Source organism: Eptatretus burgeri, chromosome 8, assembly GCF_056783735.1.
Source record: "Eptatretus burgeri isolate ZD-2024b chromosome 8, Ebu_testis_v1, whole genome shotgun sequence".
Taxonomy (NCBI): Eukaryota; Metazoa; Chordata; class Myxini; order Myxiniformes; family Myxinidae; genus Eptatretus; species Eptatretus burgeri.
In genome coordinates, this window is record NC_140968.1 from 33724708 (window position 1) to 33749389 (window position 24682).

The 24682-nt window shown below is 46.4% G+C and overlaps 1 protein-coding gene and 2 pseudogenes across 5 annotated transcripts in view; 1 reads left to right on the top strand and 2 right to left on the bottom strand.

The window, feature by feature from the left end:
• LOC147021489 (ATP-dependent chromatin remodeler CHD2-like) overlaps nt 1-24682 on the bottom strand; it is a 128035-nt gene that overhangs the window by 41508 nt on the left and 61845 nt on the right. For all 5 annotated transcript variants that reach the window (XM_085891452.1, XM_085891451.1, XM_085891450.1 and 2 more), the window contains 3 exons: nt 23971-24130; nt 23666-23818; nt 23402-23473 (listed from right to left, as the gene is read on the bottom strand). In XM_085891452.1, the coding sequence (XP_085747578.1) occupies nt 23402-23473; nt 23666-23818; nt 23971-24130 (385 nt within the window). The remainder of the gene's footprint in view (nt 1-23401; nt 23474-23665; nt 23819-23970; nt 24131-24682) is intronic.
• On the bottom strand, nt 11018-12378 carry LOC147021490 (uncharacterized; annotated as a pseudogene).
• On the top strand, nt 19631-22235 carry LOC147021491 (uncharacterized; annotated as a pseudogene).

Consider the following 24682-nt stretch of genomic DNA (forward strand, 5'->3'; position numbering starts at 1 on the left):
GGTCGTGGTGGTCATCATCATCGTGTCGCGGGTTTGAGTCCTGCCGAGCTGGATCATCGTCGTCTCTGATCTTCTCCTTGGTCTTGGTCGATTGGTGCGTGGCCGGTTGGAGAGCGCGGTACCTGGTGCTTGGAGCGGCATCGTGTTGCGGGATCGAGTCCCGCCGAGCCGGATCGTCGAAGACCACACGAGGTGGACAGGTCCAATCACAGGCTCTGGTCTCCAGCTCACCTGTCCTCGAGCTGGAAGCCTTCAATAAAAACCCGACGGGGTCCATTTCCGTGTGTGTGTCTGTATGTGGGCCCGTCTTTAAGTAGCAACTGTATAAGTGCTTGTGTATAAATTTCCATTTATTTTATAGTTGGATAACTCTGCTCTTCTGTGTTCCCCTCCCCGCCTATTGTAAATAAATATCCATTTTGTTAAATGTATCAGCTCGTTCCCTGTCATTTCTTTCATTGACTTAGCACGGTGCGTGTTGGGAAATTGGGAAACGGTAAATTGTGTATTTGGACTGACAGGTCTTGGTAACCATCCGCTCGAGTTACGCACGGTTCGAGCACGATAACAGCTCGTTCCGCTCGAGGCCTGCCGAGAGTGTGAATTCCCCGGTAGCTTTGCCGCGTGGATATTTAGGTAAATTGAAATTGGCAATCGACCCTATTCCACGCGGCCAAATTATTGGCGATTCACGGTCCTGTAAGGGATCCGTGCCTTTCGGAGTTCTCCGAGGAGCACGATCTAGATTCCGGGTGTTCGGTGGAGCTGACTCTACTGCTCCACTTAGCGGTCGTGCTCGCCGCCGACGCCCAGCTCCACAACAAATTGGTGTCAGGAGCGGGTTTCGAACCCCTCTGCCTCCACGAAATTCACGGGATTCGGATCAGGGGTGGAGGGAGCAACCCTCCCCCCGTGTCCCCCAAATTGCGACGAGTGACATTTTATTCTCAACACGCAACATGGCGAACCAAGATGGGCTGAAACAGGTGGATTTAGAGGTAAGTGTAGTAGAATCCATGGTCCAGCACACCCCCATGCAGGAACTTTCCCCGCGATCGGACCCAGAGTTCATAAAGAGCGCCCCTCCGTCAAATTTCCTCCCCGACTCCGGCTGGTTCCGCACACCATCATGGCGGATCGGCTGCGCCGAGTTCATTTGGCAGAAATGCAAAACGAAATGAATGTGAATGTGCAACGGATGGATGCCAAAATGGACGCAAATGCGCAAGAAATAAAAGCGAACATGCAAGTGATTGAAAACAAAATGGACGCGAGTGCGGAAAGCATGAAGGGGGGATTTGGAGCAGAAAATGAGGTCAGGGGTGAAATGCATTGTGTGGGGTTAAACCTGCAGGCGGGCATAAGAGGCATAATGGCGGAACTACGTGGCGGAGCGACCAAACCGACGAGGGGCGAGTGTGGAATGTGTCCGGCCAGCAATGGGGACGGGTAAGGTCGGGACGACGAGCGACGCCACCACAAATGATGGGGAGACGTGTCGGATGAGACACGAGGGGATGACGGAAAAATTAAGAGACAAAGGAAGAAACTAATGAACATGAGGGGACGACGGAAAAATTCACAGAGACACAAAGGGAGACGCAGGAGACAAAGGAGGGAACACCAGAGACACGAGAGGTAGAACAGGAAAAGGTGAACGAAATACAAGGAAACAAAGATAAAGAACACACACGTAGGATTAGAAAGGGACAATGAGGTTGAGCATGGGGAATGTCTTGTGACCCGGTGCGAGCATCAGGATAGCCTCCTTCAGGGACAGAGGGAGATTGTAAGCTCTATTTCGGCAGATTGCGACGAGGTGAGTCTGGTCGGGCCGAACGAGGTTGAGCGGGTGAGTGATGTAAATGGGTACACGCAGAGCTTGGGGGTTATGGAACCCCCGGGATTTCTTGTGGTAACGCGAATCCCCGATGTGATTGTCCCGGAGTGTGTGGTGAAGTGTATGAGTGTTGCGAGTGTGTTGAAATGTGTGCAGAATGCGAGTGTCATGGCGTGCGTGAGTGCATGAGGAATTGGTACATGGACCGACCCAGACGAGAGACAGGTATAGCAAGCCGAATGGGCCGCTAATAAGTATTTCGGGGACATCGCGTATGGGGCCCGTTTCGCATTTAGCGAGCGGCCCTCGCGCGTGCGTCTTCGTGGTGGGAATCTGGCGTGGAAACGCTCCGCGTGGGATTCAACAAGGCCTCATGGACGGCTAAAATGGTGGCGAGTGTTGTTTGAATTTGGCAAAGAGGGGTCCCCATGCGAGCGCGTGTGCGAGGCACCACGTGCTGCGCGCCACGTGTTCCGTTCGCGGAACGCAAGGAGCGAGACCCCGGCACGACACATTCGGGCGCGCCTGCATGGCAAGCCTGGCAGGTTCCGTGGGTGAGTGACGTCACCAGGGATTTCCCAGTGCGAATTGCGGGTAAGCTGCACACGTTGGCTCGCGTGGGGAATCCCTCAAAGGCGAGCGCTTGATGGGGCGACGACAAGGCCTCGATTATCGCCCATCGGAAGGGACGGGCAAATGAATGGTAGATCACCGCCTTGGCGGTGCAAAAAAAAAACAAAAGCCTCGCTCCAAGTACATGGCCCGGCAGGGATGTGGAAGACATCCTGCTTGGACATAGGAGCAATAGCTTCGCGGGATGGGTTTAGCTTAGATAGACCGGCTTCATGGGGAAATGAGCTGTCCTCCATGGGGCCCGTGGACTAGTTAGTGGGAATTTAGTTCAGATTTAGAATGAAAAATGGATTCGGGAGACATGGACAGACATGGAACGTGTAGTGGGGACGTAGCTTAGCTACGTAGATTAAATGGAACGTGCATTAGAGTAAGGGATGACGAGGGAGCACGAGATAGTTAGGGGAACATAGGTAGAGTGTGAATCGAAAAATGAAAAGAATGTGTGTGATGAGTGAGTATGGTTCAGCGGGCACGAGTGTGTAAATGGAGTGAATGGGAAATGCATGGTGCGAATGAATGAGTGGGGGGAGGAGTGACTTCCACCCAAGTGACCCCGGGGTCAGTTTAATGTTAGTTAGTGGGTTAGTTAAATTTACCAAAAGGAGGTCGTTTTGTTGTTGGTGGTGTATGAAGGCACAAAACCCATTTGGAGGGGTGCAGGAGTCCATGGACCAGCTGGAAGCGTGGCTGTTGAAAGGTGAGTATCGAGTTGAGGGCACCCGGGCACCGGACAGTCGGCCAGAGTAGGCCAAGGGTCCAAGGGACCAGGATAGTGTAGTGGGCACGGGCAACCCGCGGAACGGGAACCGTAGTGCCAAAATGCCACGTGGGCATCAGAGGGGGGCCACAGAGAGCAATGCCAGGAAGGGCAACCCCCCGCGTTCATGGGGAGTAGGTATGCTCGGAGACAGCCTCAGGGCCCGGGGGTGCCGTAGTTGGAGTCTGGCAGGAGGGAAATCCCTGCCAAGTGAGCCACGCTGCCCAGCCGTGAAATTGTGCGAGGGCACGAGTGAAAATTTGTGGGCAGGGCCCAAATTATAATGGACACCAACACAGGCGACAGGAATCATGGTTTTTAGAACCTATAGTTTAAAGAGCCAGGCGTATGGAAAGCCCCGGGGTAGTTTAAGGTTAATAAGTGCTAGGATAATTAGGAAATGTACCCCTTCGCACCATCCATCCCTTCGCTCTCCATCGGCCACTGGACCCACCTTGGGGAAGATTGCTGAAATCTGTGGGAGGCTATTCTGAGGCTTCGTTGGGCCTCGATACAGGACGCTTGTCTCTCCCTATTCCCCTCCAAAAAGGATTTTAGGGTTGGGAGTCGGCGAGGTTGACAGGATAGGTTAGCCGGACAGACAGAAAGGGGGTTCGGGAGACGAAATTATAAGAAAAAAAAAGAAATAAAATAAAATAAAAAGGGGCTAAATTTTGTTGTTTTGTCGTTGCAAATTAAGGGAGTGGGTATGGACAAAGACAGACAAAGGCGATAAGTTGGGGGGAGACCGTAGGTTAGGACCGAGCGCGTTTTCAGAGCAGTCGGCACCACCGCACTCCCTCCACACAACCTCACAGAACGAGATCAGAGGCCGGCCAGCTTCACATTCCGGCCTGTTGTGCTACGGCTCCTGGTCCGCATTGCCTTGCCTTGCCATGCCTCATTTGCCTGCCTTTGTCATGACCCCATCCATGCCTGCTACCCTGTTTGCATTGCCCCACGTCACCAACTATCCATGTCCGCCAGGACCATCGAGTGTGTTTTGCAAGGACTGTCCTGCAGGCAGCCACATCTATTGGACTGCATTGAGCAGCCCGTGTGTTCATTTGTGTTTGCATCTAGAGTCTAGACCATCTCCATCCATTCCCCTGCACCAATGACTTTGCAACGACTTGTGACTTTTTCTTCCACACATCACCGGTCCTGTACCATGGTTAGTGTAAATATTAGTTAAGATTATAAATAAGTTATTAACCCACTTGTTGTTCGTCTTAGCGCCGGCAATTAATTTAAGTTGTCCATGTGAGTATTAGTTAGTTACGCAGCGCACTAGGTTATTTATTTTTGGGACACGTATAAAAAAACGTCGCACTCAGGGATCCGTAGGTAAATCGTACTAGGGGAAAACTTACACATGCTGGTCACACAAAAATTCAACGACTTGGGACGAGTCTGTAAAAAGGGGAGAGGATAGTGTTACGAATCTGGCAGCCATGAGCACACAACATTCATGTCCCCTAAGCTTAGTTATCTCGATAAGTATGTGTTTATTGATAGGGTCCTCTAGGTGTGTCTAACGGGAATTACATGCGTGCGCTGCGGAGTTTCGTTTACCACAAATATTCACTTCACACACCGATGCCATAGCCCAAGTGCGTTCGGCCACGTACGTGGGCGGAGATTTCCATCGCCTCAGTCCGGGACTCCGGTGAAGAATAAGTAATGGATTCGGGAGACATGGACAGACATGGAACGTGTAGTGGGGACGTAGCTTAGCTACGTAGATTATTTAGCTTAGCTACGCAGGGGCGTGCCCCTTGTCCAATCACACCACAGAGAGCGACCTTCCCACGGCATCCCTGCCAACGGGATTGAGATTGCCACAGAGAGCGACTTTCCCACGGCACCCCGGCCAATGGGATTAAGATTGCCACAGAGAGCGACTTTCCCACGACGCCCCATTCAATGAGGGTGGAGAGCGCCTCAGACAGCGATTTGCTCACCCCAGAGGAAAAAGGAATAAAGAAGGAACGCCAGCTGGGAAGTGGAGGTGGTAAATGAGGGTCATGGTCGTCGTGGTGGTCATCATCATCGTGTCGCGGGTTCGAGTCCCGCCGAGCTGGATCATCGTCGTCTCTGATCTCCTTGGTCTTGTTCGATTGGTGCGTGGCCGGTTGGAGAGCGCAGTACCTGGTGCTTGGAACGGCATCGTGTTGCGGGATAGAGTCCCGCCGAGCCGGATCGTCGAAGACCACACGAGGTGGACAGGCCAAGCACAGGCTCTGGTCTCCAACTCACCTGTCCTCGAGCTGGAAGCCTTCAATAAAGACCCGACGGGGTCCATTTCTGTGTGTGTGTGTGTGTGTGTGTGTGTGTGTGTGTGTGTGTGTGTGTGTGTGTGTGTGTGTGTGTGTGTGTGTGTGTGTGTGTGTGTGTGTGTCTTTAAGTAGCAACTGCACAAGTGCTTGTGTATAAATTCCCATTTATTTTATAGTCAGATAACTCTGCTCTTCTGTGTTCCCCTCCCTGCCTATTGTAAATAAATATCCATTTTGTTCAATGTATCAGCTCGTTCCCTGTCATTTCTTTCATTGGCTTAGCACGGTGTGTGTTGGGAAATTGGGAAACAGTAACTTGTGCATTTGGACCGACGGGTCTTGGTAACCACCCGCTCGAGTTACGCACGATAACGGCTCGTTCTGCTCGAGGCCTGCCGAGGGTGTGAATTCCCCGGTAGCTTTGCTGCGTGGATATTTAGGTAAATTGAAATTGGCAATCGACCCTATTCCACGCGGCCGAATTATTGGCGATTCATGGTCCTGTAAGGGACCCGTGCCTTTCCGAGTTCTCCGAGGAGTACGATCAAGATTCCAGGTGTTCGGTGGAGCTGACACTACTGCTCCACCTTGCGGTCGTGCTCGCCGCCGACGCACGACTCCACAACAATACGCTCTACAGAGTGCCTTTCCATTTTCACCTGCAACCATACCATAGAACAGCTTTTTTAGGAACGCTGCTCTCAAAGAAAGGCATTCGTACAATGTGGAATGGAAAAGCATTTCATTTACAAATAATTTGGTGTGAGATTTATTATTATTGATATCGAGTTGTAATTCTAAAAAGGAAGCTAAAGTGCAAGTTTAGTTTTCCTTTTTAATTTTGAGCTACTTTGGATACACTGTTTATAATCATGTAGCTGATCAAATGAAAATCCATCATTAATTGCCAATAAATCATCAATTAATCTGAAGATGTTTCCACACCTTCACAAAGTTGTTAGTTACCTCTGCCAACGAAGGTGCACAAAGGTCGTTTTCACCCCTGTCTGTTTTTCTGTGACCAGGATATCTAAAAAAGTTGTGGACTGATTTAGACGATATTTGGTGGACAGGTTCAGTGTGTATTATAAGGATTAATTGATTCAATTTAGGTGAAGATTAGGATATGAGAAATGTTTAATTTTACAAAACTTATTCTTCACCATTGAGAGACAGGACCAAAAACGATATACAGCATATTTCAAAAACATTGTGGATGGATTTCGACAAAACTTAGCGGAAGAGTTGGTTCGGTGACAAGAACAAGCTGATGCTCATGGATTATGCAGGTAACAATGTCAACTACCCGACAATATTTTAAAACTGCATTCTCTACTTGTGATGCTGAACCTCATTTGTAAGGGTTTTTTGTGCATTTTTGGGATCCAGAAAATGAATGGTAATTTACGGTGTTTATCTGAAACCAAGTCTTCTTGCTTTGAGTGGCGTATATATGATATCTATATATATATATATATATATATATATATATATATATATATATATATATATATATATATATATATATATATATACATATACAAATATATATGAATATATATATATATATATATAAATATATATATATATATTAAAAAAATATATATATATATTAAAAAAATATATATATATATTAAAAAAAAAAAAAAAAAAAATATATATATATATATATATATATATACATATATATATATATATATATATACATATATATATATATATATACATATATATATATATATATATATATATATATATACATACATATACATATCTTCTTCTTCTTCCTCTTTCGGCTGCTCCCGTTAGGGGTCGCCACAGCGGATAATCCGTATGATCCACATCGTGATTTGGCACGTTTTACGCCGGATGCCCTTCCTGACGCAACCCTGGTCGCCTCTTACGACACAGGGATATGGTACACCTATTTTAACCAGGGTATACACCGGCCCAGTATACTGGTACTCATTTCGCCGATCTCGGAAGGATGACAGGCTGAGTCAACCCCCTGGTGTATTAATTCAGTGGCCCAACGGGGCTTGAACTCAGGACCTATTGGATCCCAAGCCGCTGCCCTAACCACTGCGCCAACACCAGGCATATTATATATATATATATATATATATATATATATATATATATATATATATATATATATATATATATATATATATATATATATATATATATATATATATATATATATATATATATACATACACACACACATCTATATATGTATATATATGGTGTTATATTCAAGTCTATTTTATCAATTATATCGGTCTTTGAAAGGACAGTTTGTAAGCCCAATTCTTCCAAAAGTGTTTGAATGTAGAATATTTTGCATACAAATGCAATATTATTATTTGCTATCAATTGGAACAATAACATATTGTGTTTGAAGCTGTTTTAAATAATTATGCGTTTCCAGATTGTTAAAAAAATTACCTTCGGATTAGCAATTCCAACTTTTCTTTTCAAATCCACAACTCTTATTTTTACATGTTCCTCCACCTCCTCAAACCATAGTCATTTGTATGTTTGGTATTTTATAATCAAATTGTTCTCTCATTCATTCCATCAGTCCTATCATTGTAAGTTCTATTGCTTTATTCCAGTTAATACTTTTTGTTTTCTCTATAACCTGGTCCTTTTGGAAGTAATGCACGTAATTGTATATTTTTCACTCTTCTGAGATTACCTGTGATAATGTGTTTATGATGTGGATTTTTAAATATGGAATATTATCCAACCATTCCTCCACGTCGATAGATTGGACTGTTTCCTTGTAGTTGAAGATGTTTTAGTCTGACAGCCAAGGGGAGTGACCCCTAATTCTCTGATATAGTTTTTTTCTATGCTGATTATTCATATTTGTGGTGTATATAATGAGATCTAGGGTGGTTGTGGACCTGTCATCCTTGAGCAATTTTAAATATTCAAGATGGCGTCCAAGATGGCTGCCGCGAAGGACTAAAATTCGAAAATTCCTATTATTTTAATGTTTTCTGCCATAAAGCAATGATGTTTTAGCCAAGATATATGTTTTTGTGTCAAATGGATTCAATGCCTTTTCCTCATGGAAAGCAAACCCAACTGAGGGCAATCTCAGTTTTTTCCACAAAGCTCGGAACAAGTGTGTATCTACCCTCAGGAGAGCCAGAAAACAACATCTTTCTCATCTCAAGTCTGAACTCTCAAACCTCTCTCCCTCCTCAAAATCCTGGTGGCGTTTAATCAAATCTGTTTCTGGTGTATGTTCCCCCTCCATCCCCTCCCTTACCTCAAATGGCCGCACTGCTGATTCCACACGTGATAAAGCTGAATGTCTAAACTCGGTGTTTGCAGCTAAATCTTGTGTCCTAAACCCATCACTATCTCTACCCACTTTACCCAGTCGCACCCAACTGTCCCTGGACTCTGTATCCTTTTCTCCTGACAAGGTGGAGAGCTTGCTTTCAAACCTCGAGTCAGATTCTGCAACCGGTCCAGACGGCATCAGCCCACGTGTCCTCAAAGCCTGCTCTTCTGCTCTTGCTCACCCTCTCTCTGTTCTATTCACCCTCTCATTTGCCCAAGGTCATCTGCCATCTGCTTGGAAATCTGCTAACATCACTGCCCTGCATAAAAAGGTGCAAAAACAGATCCCTGTAACTACAGACCAATCAGCCTTCTCCCAATCATCAGCAAGGTGATGGAATCCATCATCGCTTCAGACATGAAATCCTTCCTCTTCTCCAATGGCTTGATTTCCAATCATCAATTTGGTTTCAGACCAGGTCACTCTACCCTGGATATGCTGCTTCTGCTCTCCCATCAATGGATGGAGGTCCTCAATGCCAGACAGGAAATCCGAGCCGTATCCCTGGACATATCACGTGCTTTTGACACAGTCTGGCACCCTGCCCTACTCACCAAACTCTCTTCCCATGGTATTCAAGGCCATCTCCACTCATGGCTCGCAGACTCCCTCTCCTGTCGCAGTCAACGTGTGGCCCTAAATGGAGTTCTTTCATCCCCTCTTCCTGTGCAGGCTGGAGTTCCTCAAGGTAGCGTTCTGGGCCCTGTTCTTTTTCTGGTTTTCATCAATGATCTCTCGGACTCTCTGGAAAATCCTCTATTTCTCTTTGCCGACAACTCCACCCTCTGCCGTACCATCTGTCATCCCTCAGACCGGCAAGCAGCAGCTTCTTCGCTCACTGCAGATCTGGATAAAATCACAAACTGGTCCAACACGTGGAACATGTCTTTCAATCCAGACAAATCTCACACTCTCACTATGTCTCTTCGAAAGGACCGTTTACAAAACCCCCCCATCCACTTTCTCAACAATCCTCTGGAAGAAGTCTTTTCTTTCAAGCTTCTAGGTCTCACTATCTGCCATGACCTTTCCTGGGAAAGTCACATTTCCAACCTCGCCTCAAAAGCCAGTCGCCGACTGGGAATCCTCCGTCGTGCTAAGTCCTTCCTCGGCCCTCTTGAGCTCCTCACCACTTACAAAGCTTTTGTCCGTAGCCTGATGGAGTACTGCTCTCCCCTCTGGGCTGGTGCTCCTGCCTCCCACCTTTCTCGGCTTCACGCTGTCGAAACCAGGGCATTTAAGATCATCGGCATCTCCCGCAATGAAGCTGAGTCTTTGGGCCTCTCACTCAATCACCGCAGGTTGGTTGGTAGTCTTTCTGTCTTCTACCGACTCCTCTCCAGCCTTGCCCCCCCCTGCTCTCTCTGCAATTTGTCCCCACCACATTTCCACAGGGCGCTCAAGGTCCACCAACAACCCCCTTCTGGTAAAACTACCAAAATTAAAAATCACTGCTCATCTTCACTCTTTCATTCCTCTTTTTTCCCACCTTTGGAATAAACTTCCTCACTCTATTCTTTCCCATTCTTCCCTCCAGGCTTTCAAAACAGCTGTTCACCACCACCTCTTATCTTCCCCCATCCAAATCCTCGATCTTTTCTACCCCCGATAATCCACCCAAGCCCACTTCCTTCATTTCTCCTGCTTTCCTTCCTGAAAGTCCCCGAAATGTCCATCTTCTCTTCGCCATGTTCCCTGTCCCATCCCCATCCCTCTCCCTTCCACAGTTCACCTAATGTGTCTGTTCCCCACTGTTTTGTCCCTTCCACTCCCGCCCCTCTTGTCTCATGCCTCCTTGCTGTGAGTTGTGTGTTAGCTCTCATACGAGCCTCGACCAAGGTATACAAAAAAAAAAAAATAGAAAGGGTTTGAGAAGTATTGGATGTACCGTTGCTATGGTAATTAAGCAATATGGCTACCATAAAGGCGGTAAAAATGACAAAACTGCCATAACGTCCAAGATAATATGAATAGAACATTCTTTGTATTTCCTAGCTATATAACATAGACTACAATAAATTCGATAAAAAGGATGAATGAGTTTAAGATTTTCTGTTGCCATGGTAACCACCTTAAATAGCTTCCAAAACGACCGCTTTGATGGCCGAAACTAAACAACAAAGATGAACAACAAAGAGCAGTATGATTTGTTCCTGGATATTATCATTTAGGGCCATACAAGATGACCACAGGAAATGCTATCAAATTGACCACAGAGATTGCAAAGAATATCAAAAATGGAATTGCATCGAGAATACCATAAATTACATGTAGGTGACAACTACCATTAAAGAAACTACGTGAACACACACGAATGTTCATGTAAGAAAACAATCTATCTTCAGCTGTCAGAGGAGTCAAGATGTATCTAGATGTATCTTTGCTCTCATTATCTGCACAGGTTCAAGATTTGCCTTGCAGATATTTCAGTTTAGAGTGGTGTCACAAAATTAATGTTCTGACACAATGGGTCATTGGGTATTTTCAGATGGATACAGATGTGTATACGTCCCCGGGTTCAGTTGAGAGACATCGTCATTTTCGTCATCGTCGTCTGCCTGTAGAACCTGCTTTGTTCTTTCGTTGAAACAACCCTGGCCACCCTGACATGCCTAGAACACTGAGCAGGCAAGGTTTGCACTGTTGCAACCACATATTTGTGTCTTGCATGGGATCTCACCACTGCAAGAACATCTGACGAGTTTCAGTAAATCATCTGGTGCTAGAGGGATGTCATTGGAAAGAGTTGTTGGGAAAAGTGTTTTGGAGCCATCTTCCCGTGACCATCCAAATGCTGTTGGATGCATTCTCGGTGGATCTGGTTGCAGTGCATTCCTCCAGACTGCCACCTGAAGGTGAGCGCGGGCCACATTTTCTTTGAATGCCTCATTTGTTGGAGGCAAGGATGCCAGCTTTGGTGCACCAGCCACACTCCGGCCCACTTTGCTTCCCCACATTTTCTGGCATGCCTCTGTCAATGACGTGCATTAAGTCTGGCCATAACAGGCCAGAATGAATGGTGTTGCCTGTGAGGTGACCTCCAACAGAACGCGACTTGTGTCACCTATATGGCTTAGGGCATGAACGCCAACTCTCAGGACTCTGAGTGCCACAGCCTTTCCAATTCTGAAGTATGTTGCCACTGTATCGCAACCAGTGAGTCCATGTGTTGCTAACAGGTCTGGGATGATTTCACGATGCTGGTCAACGGCAGCATTGATATCAATCACTGCACGACCATGAAATGGCGAAACCATCAAGACAGGTTGAAGAAACAGTGTGAAGCAGAAGTGAAGTGAAGCAGAAGAACAAATACGTCAGTGTCGTCTGCAACCACAAGCACTTTTTTAGCCTTCACCTCTGCCACTTGGTGAACAATCATGGTATCCGCCTCCTCCTGCGTTGTTTTCATGTCCTGACGCTTGATGATGACCCCACTATTAATCTCCACTGGCATAGAGTCACTTCCAGTGAGAACAAGCTCATGCAGTCCTTGTGATAACGAGCGTCAACTGCATGCAAGTCACTGACGGCAACTTCAATGCGACTTTGGACTTCATTTGCCCAGTAGTCGTTACGAGAATTACATTTTTCAAGAAGCTATTCTTTGTAGGGCTTACCACCATACTCAGTATGGGTTGAACGACACAGGAAGGCTGGTCTCCATCTTTGAGGATTCTTTGGATCCTTGTTTATTTCACAGGCTTTGCCACAATACAGGCAATGAAGCTTGAAGTCAAACACTGACGATGACCGTCGTAATCTTTTGGCTGGAGGGCACCCTCATTATTCTTATACTTGGCGAGGTTGGTTTTTGATGTATACCGAGACACGCAGTTTCTGTGGTAGTAGATCTTCAAGTTCTCATTTTCAGCAAGCTGTGTTTCAAGTTCTACATGCAAGGTGTCCCCATAAACTTTGCTCGCATTGATAATCGTTTCTATTCGTGCCACACCAGTAGTCTCTGAGAGCGATGTCTTCTCATCACATTCAGTGCCATACCGGAACTTAGAGACGCAGCCCTGCTCCATGGTTTAGCTCTAGATTAAAACAAAGAAAGAAAATATTAATTAAGTATTAATGTTGACAATTTTAGGGAGAGAAAGAATGCTCTGTACACGTCATCATGTCATTCCAACTTTAGACTCCTATTGTCATCAGAATATCTGAAACGTAATGGTAATCAATGTGATATTAGTAGAAAAAACATGTTTATCAAAACGTTACAGTACCCATTATGGTAGAATCTTTGTGGTCACCATGGCAACATCAAACAGTTTATTTATCATATCCATCCCATCATGATTTAAGGGTTAGAAAACATTTAACTAAGGCTAAAAATGAACTGTTTTATGTTATATATCTTTAACACTTATTTCAAAAATCCGAATGGTCATTTTAAATGGTTACCATGGCAACAGAAAATCGTAACTCATCAAACCTATTTTATCCAATACATTGTGGTCATTAGCATATACCTAGAATACAAGTGAAATCCTTCAATACAGCATGTGCGGTGAAGCAAATGAGTACACTAATGTTATTGAAAGAACCACTTATCACTTTGCCACCAATATCTGCCATAATTGTAAGTACATTTCAACTACTAATGCATGACGAAACACTTGTTTATGGCTAATATTAAAGAGAATGATGGCATAAGAAGAACTTAGCTGTCAGTGTTCGGCGCGAAATGACGTCTTTTGTTCGTTCGTACATGAGAGGGAAGCGTTTCTTGTTTTTTTCCGTCAAGCAATAAATTCAATGGTTTTCACATATACAACACATTAGTTTCACAAATTTCCATTGAAACACTCGGGTATTTCCGTCAATTGTCGCCATTTCCATCTAGGTTACGCACTGCCAGCTACCAGTCGGCTGTCATTAGCTCACTTGAGGCTCGGGGGGGGGGGGGGGCGACCGGGACACCAGGGACATTTCAAACTCTGTGCAATTGTATACAGCGCACATGCTGTAATAAAAATAATGCTCTAATAAACATTTTCTTGAAATTTATGGCAGTTTTGCCATTTTTACCACCTTTTACCGACTTAATGGTAGCCATATTGCTAGTTACCATAGCAACGGTACATCCACTACTTCTCAAACCCTTTCTATCGAAATTATTGGACCCCAAAACATATATCTTGGCATAAAAATCATTGATCTATGGCAGAAAACATTGGAATAATGGGAATTTTTGAATTTTGGTCCTTCGTGGCAGCCATCTTGGACGCCATCTTGAATATTTAAAATTGCCCAAGGGTGACCAGTCCACACCACTCTCGATCTCATTATATCCACCCCAATGATAAATAATCAGCAGAGAAAAAAACTATATCAGACATTTTGGGGTTAGGGGGAAATTTGGCCTTTGGCTGCCGGACAATTTCCCCTAATTACATTTCGCAAAGTGTATACAACCCTTGGTGGCTCTATGTTGTATTGTTTTTGGAACTTTACTCCACACCTCGTTCTGTTGCAGCATTTTCTCTACATTAAAGCATTGTGACGGTTATGAGTTTGGTGAGGACTTTGTGTACCTCCTGGGAGAATAAGGGAACATTCACATATAATTAGTGTTAGTTATAACATTGTATTCTGTTTAGCATTTAAGTTATATCATGTACATGGGGGATAGATGTGTGTTGCTCGTGTGAGTAGGCATAAGTTTGTTTTTCCTTCACCCTCTCTACCTTCTCTATACTCTACATCTCGCAACAAACGCAATATAACTCACAGATCCTCACATGCCTCACTCTTTAGCACAGGTGTGAATGCCATCTCCATGGAGGCAAGCACAGTTACAAGGTAAATAAGTGTAAGTTTCAAAACCCCTTCCACCTCGCCCCCCTCCCGGGATCCCTTTGCAGCACAGCTCCACCAACCAGGTGCTGCTACAGCGAAGGAAGCAGTGCCCCACCAACAAACATCATAGGCTGCTCAACCACCCCCGCAAACCCTGTGCCAATGAGGGGATGGGGGCCGATGGGGAGCCCTCGGGATCACGAGTGTAGGGAAGGGGAGCAGGAATAAAAGGAATGTCACAGACAGTTGGGGTCCTTTTGAGAGAGCAGGCAGTTTGAGTAGGTCATTTCACAAGTTCAGAGCCTTTTGCCTTTATTATTTTGTTAAAGATGCTTTGTGGGTCACCTTCTCTTTCCCCGCACCATTTCCACACAAACATTGACGTGTATTAGTCTTCTTTTCTGACTCTCTCTCTCTCTCTCTTGATGACCTTCCCACCTTTCTGACTTTTCACTAATTATTTCCAGACTATTCACAGCTTAGCGCAATGTTCATACACCCCGGTTACCAGTAAGCTACCCAAGCCATGGCTTTCCCTCACACCTCGGAACGAGAAACAGCAGCCACGCAGACAATCGCATTCGACAGTACGAGCGACTCCATACAATCAGGGACAGTCAGAACTGAAGGGAATGACCAGGAGGAGGTGCATGGAGGGCAAGCCCGAAAAGCCGAGTCACGGGTTAATTGCAGCCTCAATCGGGGTTGCAAAAGGTGTGTCCGGGGAGTGAAACAATCCCCACACTACCTCTTTCATACTTCTAATTATTTACCCCTCTTCCCAAACTCTGTGCATTTCCTTCGGGTGTCTGGATCCATTTCAGTGTGCAGGTGATAAGTCATGGTAATAAGATATCCAAGAGCAGGTATGATCGCGTAGAGGAAAGGGGAGAATGTATTGTTGCGGAAATGGGCCCTTAGTGGGTTATTAAATGTAGGATTAGCCCAGATTTTTTTTTTTTTTTTTTTGTATACCTTGGTCGAGGCTCGTATGAGAGCCAACACACAACTCACAGCAAGGAGGCATGAGACAAGAGGGGCGGGAGTGGAAGGGACAAAACATTGGGGAACAGACACAGGTGAACTGTGGAAGGGAGAGGGATGGGGATGGGACGGGGAACATGGCGAGGAGAAGATGGACATTACAGGGACTTTCAGGAAGGAAAGCAGGAGAATTGAAGGAAGTGGGCTTGGGTGGATTATCGGGGGTAGAAAAGATCGAGGATTTGGATGGGGGAAGATAAGAGGTGGTGGTGAACAGCTGTTTTGAAAGCCTGGAGGGAAGAATGGGAAAGAATAGAGCGAGGAAGTCTATTCCAAAGGCGGGAAAAAGAGGAATGAAAGAGTGAAGATGAGCAGTGATTCGTGATTTTGGTAGTTTTACCAGAAGGGGGTTGTTGGCGGACCTTGAGCGCCCTGTGGAAATGTGGTTGGGACAAATCGCAGAGAGAGCAGGGGGGGCAAGGCTGGAGAGGAGTCGGTAGAAGACAGAAAGACCACCGACCAACCTGCGGTGATTGAGTGAGAGGCCCAAAGACTCAGCTTCATTGCGGGAGATGCCAATGATCTTAAAAGCCCTGGTTTCGACAGCGTGAAGTCGAGAAAGGTGGGAGGCAGGAGCACCAGCCCAGAGGGGAGAGCAGTACTCCATCAGGCTACGGACAAAAGCTTTGTAAGTAGTCAGGAGCTCAAGAGGGCCGAGGAAGGACTTTGCACGACGGAGGATTCCCAGTCGGCGACTGGCTTTTGAGGCAAGGTTGGAAATGTGACTTTCCCAGGAAAGGTCATGGCAGATAGTGAGACCCAGAAGCTTGAAAGAAAAGACTTCTTCCAGAGGATTGTTGAGAAAGTGGATGGGGGGGTTTGTAAACGGTCCTTTCGAAGAGACATAGTGAGAGTGTGAGATTTGTCTGGATTGAAAGACATGTTCCACGTGTTGGACCAGTTTGTGATTTTATCCAGATCTGCAGTGAGCGAAGAAGCTGCTGCTTGCCGGTCTGAGGGATGACAGATGGTACGGCAGAGGGTGGAGTCATCGGCAAAGAGAAATAGAGGATTTTCCAGAGAGTCCGAGAGATCATTGATGAAAACCAGAAAAAGAACAGGGCCCAGAACACTACCTTGAGGAACTCCAGCCTGCACAGGAAGAGGGGATGAAAGAACTCCATTTAGGGCCACACGTTGACTGCGACAGGAGAGGAAGTCTGCGAGCCATGAGTGGAGATGGCCTTGAATACCATGGGAAGAGAGTTTGGTGAGTAGGGCAGGGTGCCAGACTGTGTCAAAAGCACGTGATATGTCCAGGGATACGGCTCGGATTTCCTGTCTGGCATTGAGGACCTCCATCCATTGATGGGAGAGCAGAAGCAGCATATCCAGGGTAGAGTGACCTGGTCTGAAACCAAATTGATGATTGGAAATCAAGCCATTGGAGAAGAGGAAGGATTTCATGTCTGAAGCGATGATGGATTCCATCACCTTGCTGATGATTGGGAGAAGGCTGATTGGTCTGTAGTTACAGGGATCTGTTTTTGCACCTTTTTATGCAGGGCAGTGATGTTAGCAGATTTCCAAGCAGATGGCAGATGACCTTGGGCAAATGAGAGGGTGAATAGAACAGAGAGAGGGTGAGCAAGAGCAGAAGAGCAGGCTTTGAGGACACGTGGGCTGATGCCGTCTGGACCGGTTGCAGAATCTGACTCGAGGTTTGAAAGCAAGCTCTCCACCTTGTCAGGAGAAAAGGATACAGTTTTCTCAGAAAATCTCAGATTTTCTCAGATACAGATACAGATACAGTCCAGGGACAGTTGGGTGCGACTGGGTAAAGTGGGTAGAGATAGTGATGGGTTTGGGACACAAGATTTAGCTGCAAACACCGAGTTTAGACATTCAGCTTTATCACGTGTGGAATCAGCAGTGCGGCCATTTGAGGTAAGGGAGGGGATGGAGGGGGAACATACACCAGAAACAGATTTGATTAAACGCCACCAGGATTTTGAGGAGGGAGAGAGGTTTGAGAGTTCAGACTTGAGATGAGAAAGATGTTGTTTTCTGGCTCTCCTGAGGGTAGATACACACTTGTTCCGAGCTTTGTGGAAAGAACTGAGATTGCCCTCAGTTGGGTTTGCTTTCCATGAGGCAAAGGCAAGTTGTTTCAGGACAACTGCCTCGCCACAAGCTTCAGTAAACCAAGGGCGGGAGGAAGGGTAAGACAACTGAACACGAGAGGGGATAAATCTGTGCATGAGGGAGAGCAAGTTTCTTTGAAAGAATTCCCAGGATGAGTTGATGTTTGAGAAAGTAGTGATAGGAGACCAGTCTGTAAGTTTGATGGCTGCTCGGAGACCCTGCCAGTCGGCTTGAGTGAAATGCCAGACTCGACGGCGGTGAGGTGGTTCTCTGATAACAGCCAGAGAGATGTCCACTTTAACAAGGACGTGGTCAGAAGAACCAATTGGAGCGAAGGAAGAGCAGCAGATATTGTCAGGGAAATTTGTTAAAATCAGATCCAGGTGAATATCCCCCCTTAAATGCATTTTTAGCCAGGTCGTTTGCTAATCGGACGTTACATGTGTGTCAGGAGGTGTAGCAGGCTGTCCAGTGTTTATACAGTGGTGGTGTACCAAGAGGCACCTTCTTTTTCCTTCCCCCCTCTCGGCAGCCCCCCCCCCCGCCTGGCGCCCTTACAGAGTCAGGCAAGAAGACGTGTCAGCAACCCATTGGCGGAAAGCTGCAGCAAACTCGAACGATGGACCAATCACGTGTCCCCAGAGGTGGTCCGAGAGGCCCGCCCCAAAAAGGCAAGAGGAACTGCTTGGGGAGTCTGCGATCTGCTTCATGAGGAGTGGCTTGGCCGGCTGTTCCTCCTCGGCCATGGATCCAGCCTGCAAGTCATCCACAGGTTCATCCTGAGTCCAGCCACGGGACCTCTGACTGTCCTTGCTCCCTGCATGGCTGGACCACGTCTTTTCATCCCGTCGATCCGCCTGCAGAGCCCAACATCCAGATTTGGCCTGGTCTGGTGTACAGGCCAGGCCTGGATTTGCATACGGGACCTTGTGAGAAACCAGCTGGAACACACCATAGATCTTTCGCTCTTGTGCCGTCGACCTTGTGGGGGCTGGACGCGCCGAGGCTGGTGCGTGGGCGGTGCTGACAAAAGGAGCATGTCGCCGCCATCTTGCCACGCGGCATGCGCGAGCTGGGTGCTCGAATCCGACACCATCGGCTTGTCACGAGCCGCATTCGTGCCTTCGACACTTTTCCTCTCGTCCATGAGGCACCACCAAGTACTCCGTGTCTTGTCTGAATGTTTTCCAGGCCTAAGGCTTATTTTGCTAGGGCTCCCTTTGAAACCCGTGCCCGTAGCTCCCAAGATAAGAGCGGGTTATCGATGAATGATAACATTGTCGTGAATGCTTTGCTTGTGTCGTGTTCCCCGATGACTCCCCAATAAATCTGGCTGATTCATACGAGATTTGCCGCCTTGAATTTATTCGCGCTGAGGAACAACCACTCGATTTGTATTTAAAACCAAACGGGCTACGGACTGTGGCAGACTTCGCTCGGTCTCTGACAAACCCAGTCTGTAGCCGGGGTGTATATCCCCAACTGGTGCGGCCCAGGGGTACTTTGGTATCGTGATCTGAGGTGCATGACTCGAGACCTGTGCCGAACGAGCCGGCGTTATAACCCCTGAGATGGTGGTGCGGTTAAGCGCCGCCGAATCTTCAACATCTGGTGTTCAGGAGTCGGATGAGAATCCCTCCACCTCTATAAATTTGCAGGACACCGATTCAACAACATCTGGTGTCGTTTGCACCCCGAACATTGGTTACGAGAGGTGCGGAAATTTTTTTTTTTAAAAACCTCGCTCGCAAATTCCAAATTTGGTTTGATTACATTTTGAGCGGATTGGGTGTAAAACTTCGAAATTATAAAGGAAAATGGAGTCGCAAAATGGCGGCGCGGATCCACCTCGGCGCGACACGAAGCGGGAGAGGGTTAGTATGAACAGCGTAACGAGCCGCACAGCACAAAGAAAACGCTCCCACCCACCGGTTCAAACCACGTGGTCATGGCATGCGTCATGGCAAACGAAGCAGAACGACTACGCGTACATTAATGAGCTTCATGCACGATTGGCGGATGCCTTGGAACAGGTAGAGTGTGATGAGAATTATATTGCGGAGTTACAAATTAAATTGGACGAGGCACTAAGGCAGGCAGACGAGGTTCAGGAAAATTATGTGCACAGGGAATTACATCAATTGGCCGATGCATAGGAACGAATTCGGTGGCTGGAGAATGACTTAGCCCATGCAGTCGAGGAACTACATGGAGAAATGAGGAAAGTAGAGTGGAGTACCCATAAGTTGGAACATGAGAAGAGCGAATTGAACAAAAGAATAGAGGAAGAGCAAATTAGTAACTCCCGGGATAGGAAGAACTCGGAAAAAGAATGGAAAGTAAAGCTGGAAAAGGAAAAATGTGAACACGATTTGGAATTGAAACAACTGAGGGAAGAGGTAAGATCAGGCAATCAGATAAGAGAAAGCCTAGAACAGGAGATAAAAAGAGGAGAGAAATATGTGGAGCAAAGGAAGGAAGAATTGTTGGAAAAGTCAAGACAGTTCGAGGAACTACATGGTGAAATGAGGAAAGTAGAGTGGAGTACCCATGAGTTGGAACAGAAGAAGAGCGAACTGAACGAAAGAATAGAGGAAGAGCAAATTAGGAACTCCCGGGATAGGGAGAATTTGGAGGAAGAATGGAAAACAAAGTTGGAAAAGGAAAAACGGGAACACGATGTGGAATTGCAACAACTGAAGGAAAAGGTAAGATCAGGCAATCAGACAAGAGAAATCCGAGAAAAGAAGATAAAAAGAACAGAGAAATATCTGGAACAACTAAAGGAATACGGTAAGAGAATGGATGAAATGAGGAAGGAAGCATGCGAAAGAGGTGCGGAGATGAGAAAGGAATTAGGGGAAAAAAACTTCTGAGTTACAGAAACACCAAAACAAAGAGAGGGAATTACAAAACAAGCAGAGGATGTTAAGTGAGGAAAGAGGGAGAACGGAGAAGGAAACGTTAAGGAACCACACTGTGCAGATTGAACAGTTAGAAGCCAAAGCAGGATTAAAGAATGAGATGGAAGAAAGAGTCGTGAAAGAACAACGAATGAAGCAGGAAAAGGAAATCAATCAATTGAGCGAAACGACGAGATTGGAGAATGAAGAACATGAGAGACGGTCGGATAGGAAACAACAAGAACATGAATTTGAAATTGACCAACTAAAGGAGAGAGCAAGGTTGGAGTACGCGGAGACGGAAAAACTCCGGAAAGATAACGAACAACTAAAAAGGCTCAGAGAGGAAGAACGACTCAAATGGAAAGGAAAATGGAGCCAGGAAGGAGAACAGCACAATAATGTGGGATGTGTGACATCAGCACAGGGAGGAATGTTAGTGGTGCGGGGCTTGATTGACATCACTCGTCGGATGAAACAACAATTAGAGCAAACCCTGGTGAAGGAGACATTGAGGGAGCATTTGGGGTTGTTGACGAATGAAACACATTTTGAGCAGGTCCAGCATGTGGAGCTAACAGCCCCGGAGGAATGTGGCGAACCGATGATGAGCAACCTGCTGGAGAGACGCGACTGGACCGAGGTGACTCTGGAACGAAGCAGGTACGAGGACACATGCATACATGGTGAGGACGATGAGCTTAAGTTAGGAATTGGATTTTATGTTAATGAGGAGACTCTGTCCGATGGGGTGCACGTATGCGTGACCCCTGAATGCATGTGTTGAGTGCCTGTGAATGAATGCTGTGAGTCCACACTCCAGACTACAGCATCGGTGTGTGCTGCCAAGGCCGAAACGTGTGTGTGTACTCACGTGGCGGTCGAGAATGTAACCCTGGAATGCGAGGCAGTTGTTCAGTACGCAGGCAAGGTTGAATGTGTGGAATGTAAACACATAACCTTGGAAGGTGTGCAGCCTGCTTTGTGTGGGAGTCCTGAGTGTGGAATGAGTGGTGACGTAGGAAATAGGTTAGAGGTGCAAGGGGAAAAAGAAATGCCACCAGGACAGAACTTGACACAGGGGACAGAAACCATAATGGACAGCTCCGCATGGGTTCTTACAAAGTTAGAGGTGCTGCATCCAGGAGCAGGCTTTGGAGATTGGATTTTAATTTCTCTCTCAGCCTCACAAGAACTTTGGGCTAGAGAGCAGATGAGTGGCAAGCGGCACTGACATGTGTCACATGCTCCCCGTACCCATTTTAGAGCAGGAGGGGGCCAGCGGCGACACTGCCGTGTGTCGCTTCGTCTTCAAACCTCTCTGAGGACACGAGGGGTTCGGCTCGCTGAGTGGGGTTTATCTGTCTTCAGGGAGTCAGAGAGAAGAGGGGGAGGCCGCTCCCTCGATTGGGGTTTACCTGACTTCCGTGAACCCTGGAGAAGAGGAGGGGGTGGACCACAACCCCAATTGAGACGTGACCCCTTCGAGCCAGGGCGGAAAGGTGGCGGAGTCACGTAATGGGTAATGAGGGATTCCTTCCCTCACTCCCCTTCCAATAAGCCAAAGAAGCAGGCCATATTGGGATGTAAAAATTTTGAATCAAAATTATATCGAGAGTGATTGCAAATTGAGAGACTCACAGAAGGGATAAGAGTGGCACGAATGGATTTGGGTGATTATTAAAAAATAAAAATAAAAAAAATAGTGGAGACATCTCGGGCAGAGCATTAAACACACCTGAAACAAGTGGATGACAAAGAGTGGCTTGTTTGAGGAAAGATTGAAATGCCTGGTTAGAACCATGCAGAGGTTCCATGGGGCTGGTGAACAGATTTTGATGTTTTGTTTATATTGTTGGAAATAAACGATTCGGGCAGTATGGAGGAGGCCAGCGGAAGACGGACATAGTGACAAATTGATTACGGTTTGATAAAAAAAAAAGTGCCTCAGTTAAATTTGATGACCAAGTGGGATCCGAAGGACTGGTGTGTTTTTGCTTTAACATAAAAGTGAAAGGTGTTGGATGGTATTGTGGACTGGGTGTGTGGCACTGTGGAATGAATGACTAAAGTGTTTGGGGTGAATGGCATGATTGTGCGAATGAGGAGAGTGAGTGCGAACAACGTACCCTGTCGGTAGGAGTCTCCTCGCCAAGTTAGTGTAGGTTAGGGGGGTTTAGAGGTTTTGACATGGATTCTGGCTGCTGTTCCATCGTGCAGGCGGACTGATAGGGGTAGGTGCAGGCCAAGGTATGGTGGTACTGGCTGGGAGTGTGACATGGTATTGGAAGTTGGTGAGTCGAGTACTTTGGTATCGTGATCTGAGGCGCGTAACCCGAGACCTGTGCCGAACTAACTGGCATTATAACCCCTGAGACGGCGGTGCGGTTAAGCGCCACCGAATCTTCAACAGTATGAGTGTAGTAAATTATTGAATACGCTTTGCACCTCTGACTTCTCCCACCATTTTCCCCATTTGAATTCCCAAACTCTCATTTCTCCAGTCATTTCCCACTCAATTGCTCATTGTAATAAAGTGCATGGAAGTTTTATTATCGTGTCTTGACTTATCGTCCTCGGGTTTGGTTTGAGATGGCGCTTCTGAGAGCATCAACTGAAGCACCAATCAGCTCGTTAGATAAGAAGACAGTGAGGAAAACGTCAAAGTGAGGGAGCAATACATACCTCAGAGCCCTCAGCATTGAAATGATCCAACGCCTGTTTGCGCAACTCCCCCCGAATAGAACCGTCCAATCTCTGCAAAGAAATAGCTTGCTCAAAACTATCACATGCAGAAAGAAAATCCAAAACGCAGAGATCAAGAGGAAAATCTCACCTCGATGTTAAAAATACAGTAAATCATAATTACAACTGCATGAAAAAGATTAAAAAACACTATCGCCCCTTTCAAATTTGTACCCATCGCTACAACGGTTCCCCGTCCAGTACCTGGAAGCTGAAATGCTTCATGGCGAGGTACTCGGCAAGGATGTCCAGCATGCGTACCATCTGTGAAAAGATGAGTACGCGATGCCCGGTCTCCTGCAAACGGCACAGTAGCTTGTCCAACAAGATCAGCTTGCCACTGCTGTGTATCAAGCTCTGCACACAAGGGTACGCGGCGAGATGTCAGTGAGCAAAACATCGCCAGACATGGCATCATGAAAGTAACAAAGCTCATTGTAATGTGGTGTACAAAATGGAATGTCGAACTACCGTGACTGAAACAAAACCCCTCAAGGTGCATCACAAACCAGTAACTGTTCTTGTCGCGATGCAGACTCTTCCTCAGGTGGGCGGATCAGGTAACAGTGATTACAGCACTTCTTCAGCTCCATCATTATGTTCAGGAAGCCTGAGGTACTTCCCTTTGTGCCCTTAGTCAGTGCCTTGAAGTTCCTCGTCAAGATCCACCTGTGTGAAAGAGAACTCATTGCCAAAACAATATTTCGCCACAGTGTGTGTTGCGTCTTACCAACATTATGTATTATTATTTTTCGTCCAGAATGAAGTACAATTTTAAAGAGGCTCTGATTGTTGCATTTCCATCAACACCGTGCAGTTTAATCGAGCTCTTCCTGGCTATTCCAATGAATTTTTTTAAAACTCGTTTTCAATAGTTTCGAGTTATTTTACGAAATAGTATTCCATATCCTCTTGTTGAATTCTTTCATTAATCCAGCAATTCCCGAATAATTTATCTGCAATTGGAATCTTAGGAATGCCAGCTTGGTTTTCACTGCCAGTGTTCAACTATTTAGATTTGATGGTAAAATGGCAACGTTGAGGGAACAATGACTTGATAATTTTGATATACAGTATTGTGGCTTCATTCTGGATCATTGATCATTCCGATATTCTTGATCATCCGTGCCTTGTCACTTATTATCTTCAACTTGGCATTTGTGACACCACACCAACCGTTTTTGTAAATGTGGCGCGTTCACTGCTGGTTCGAGTTGGGTT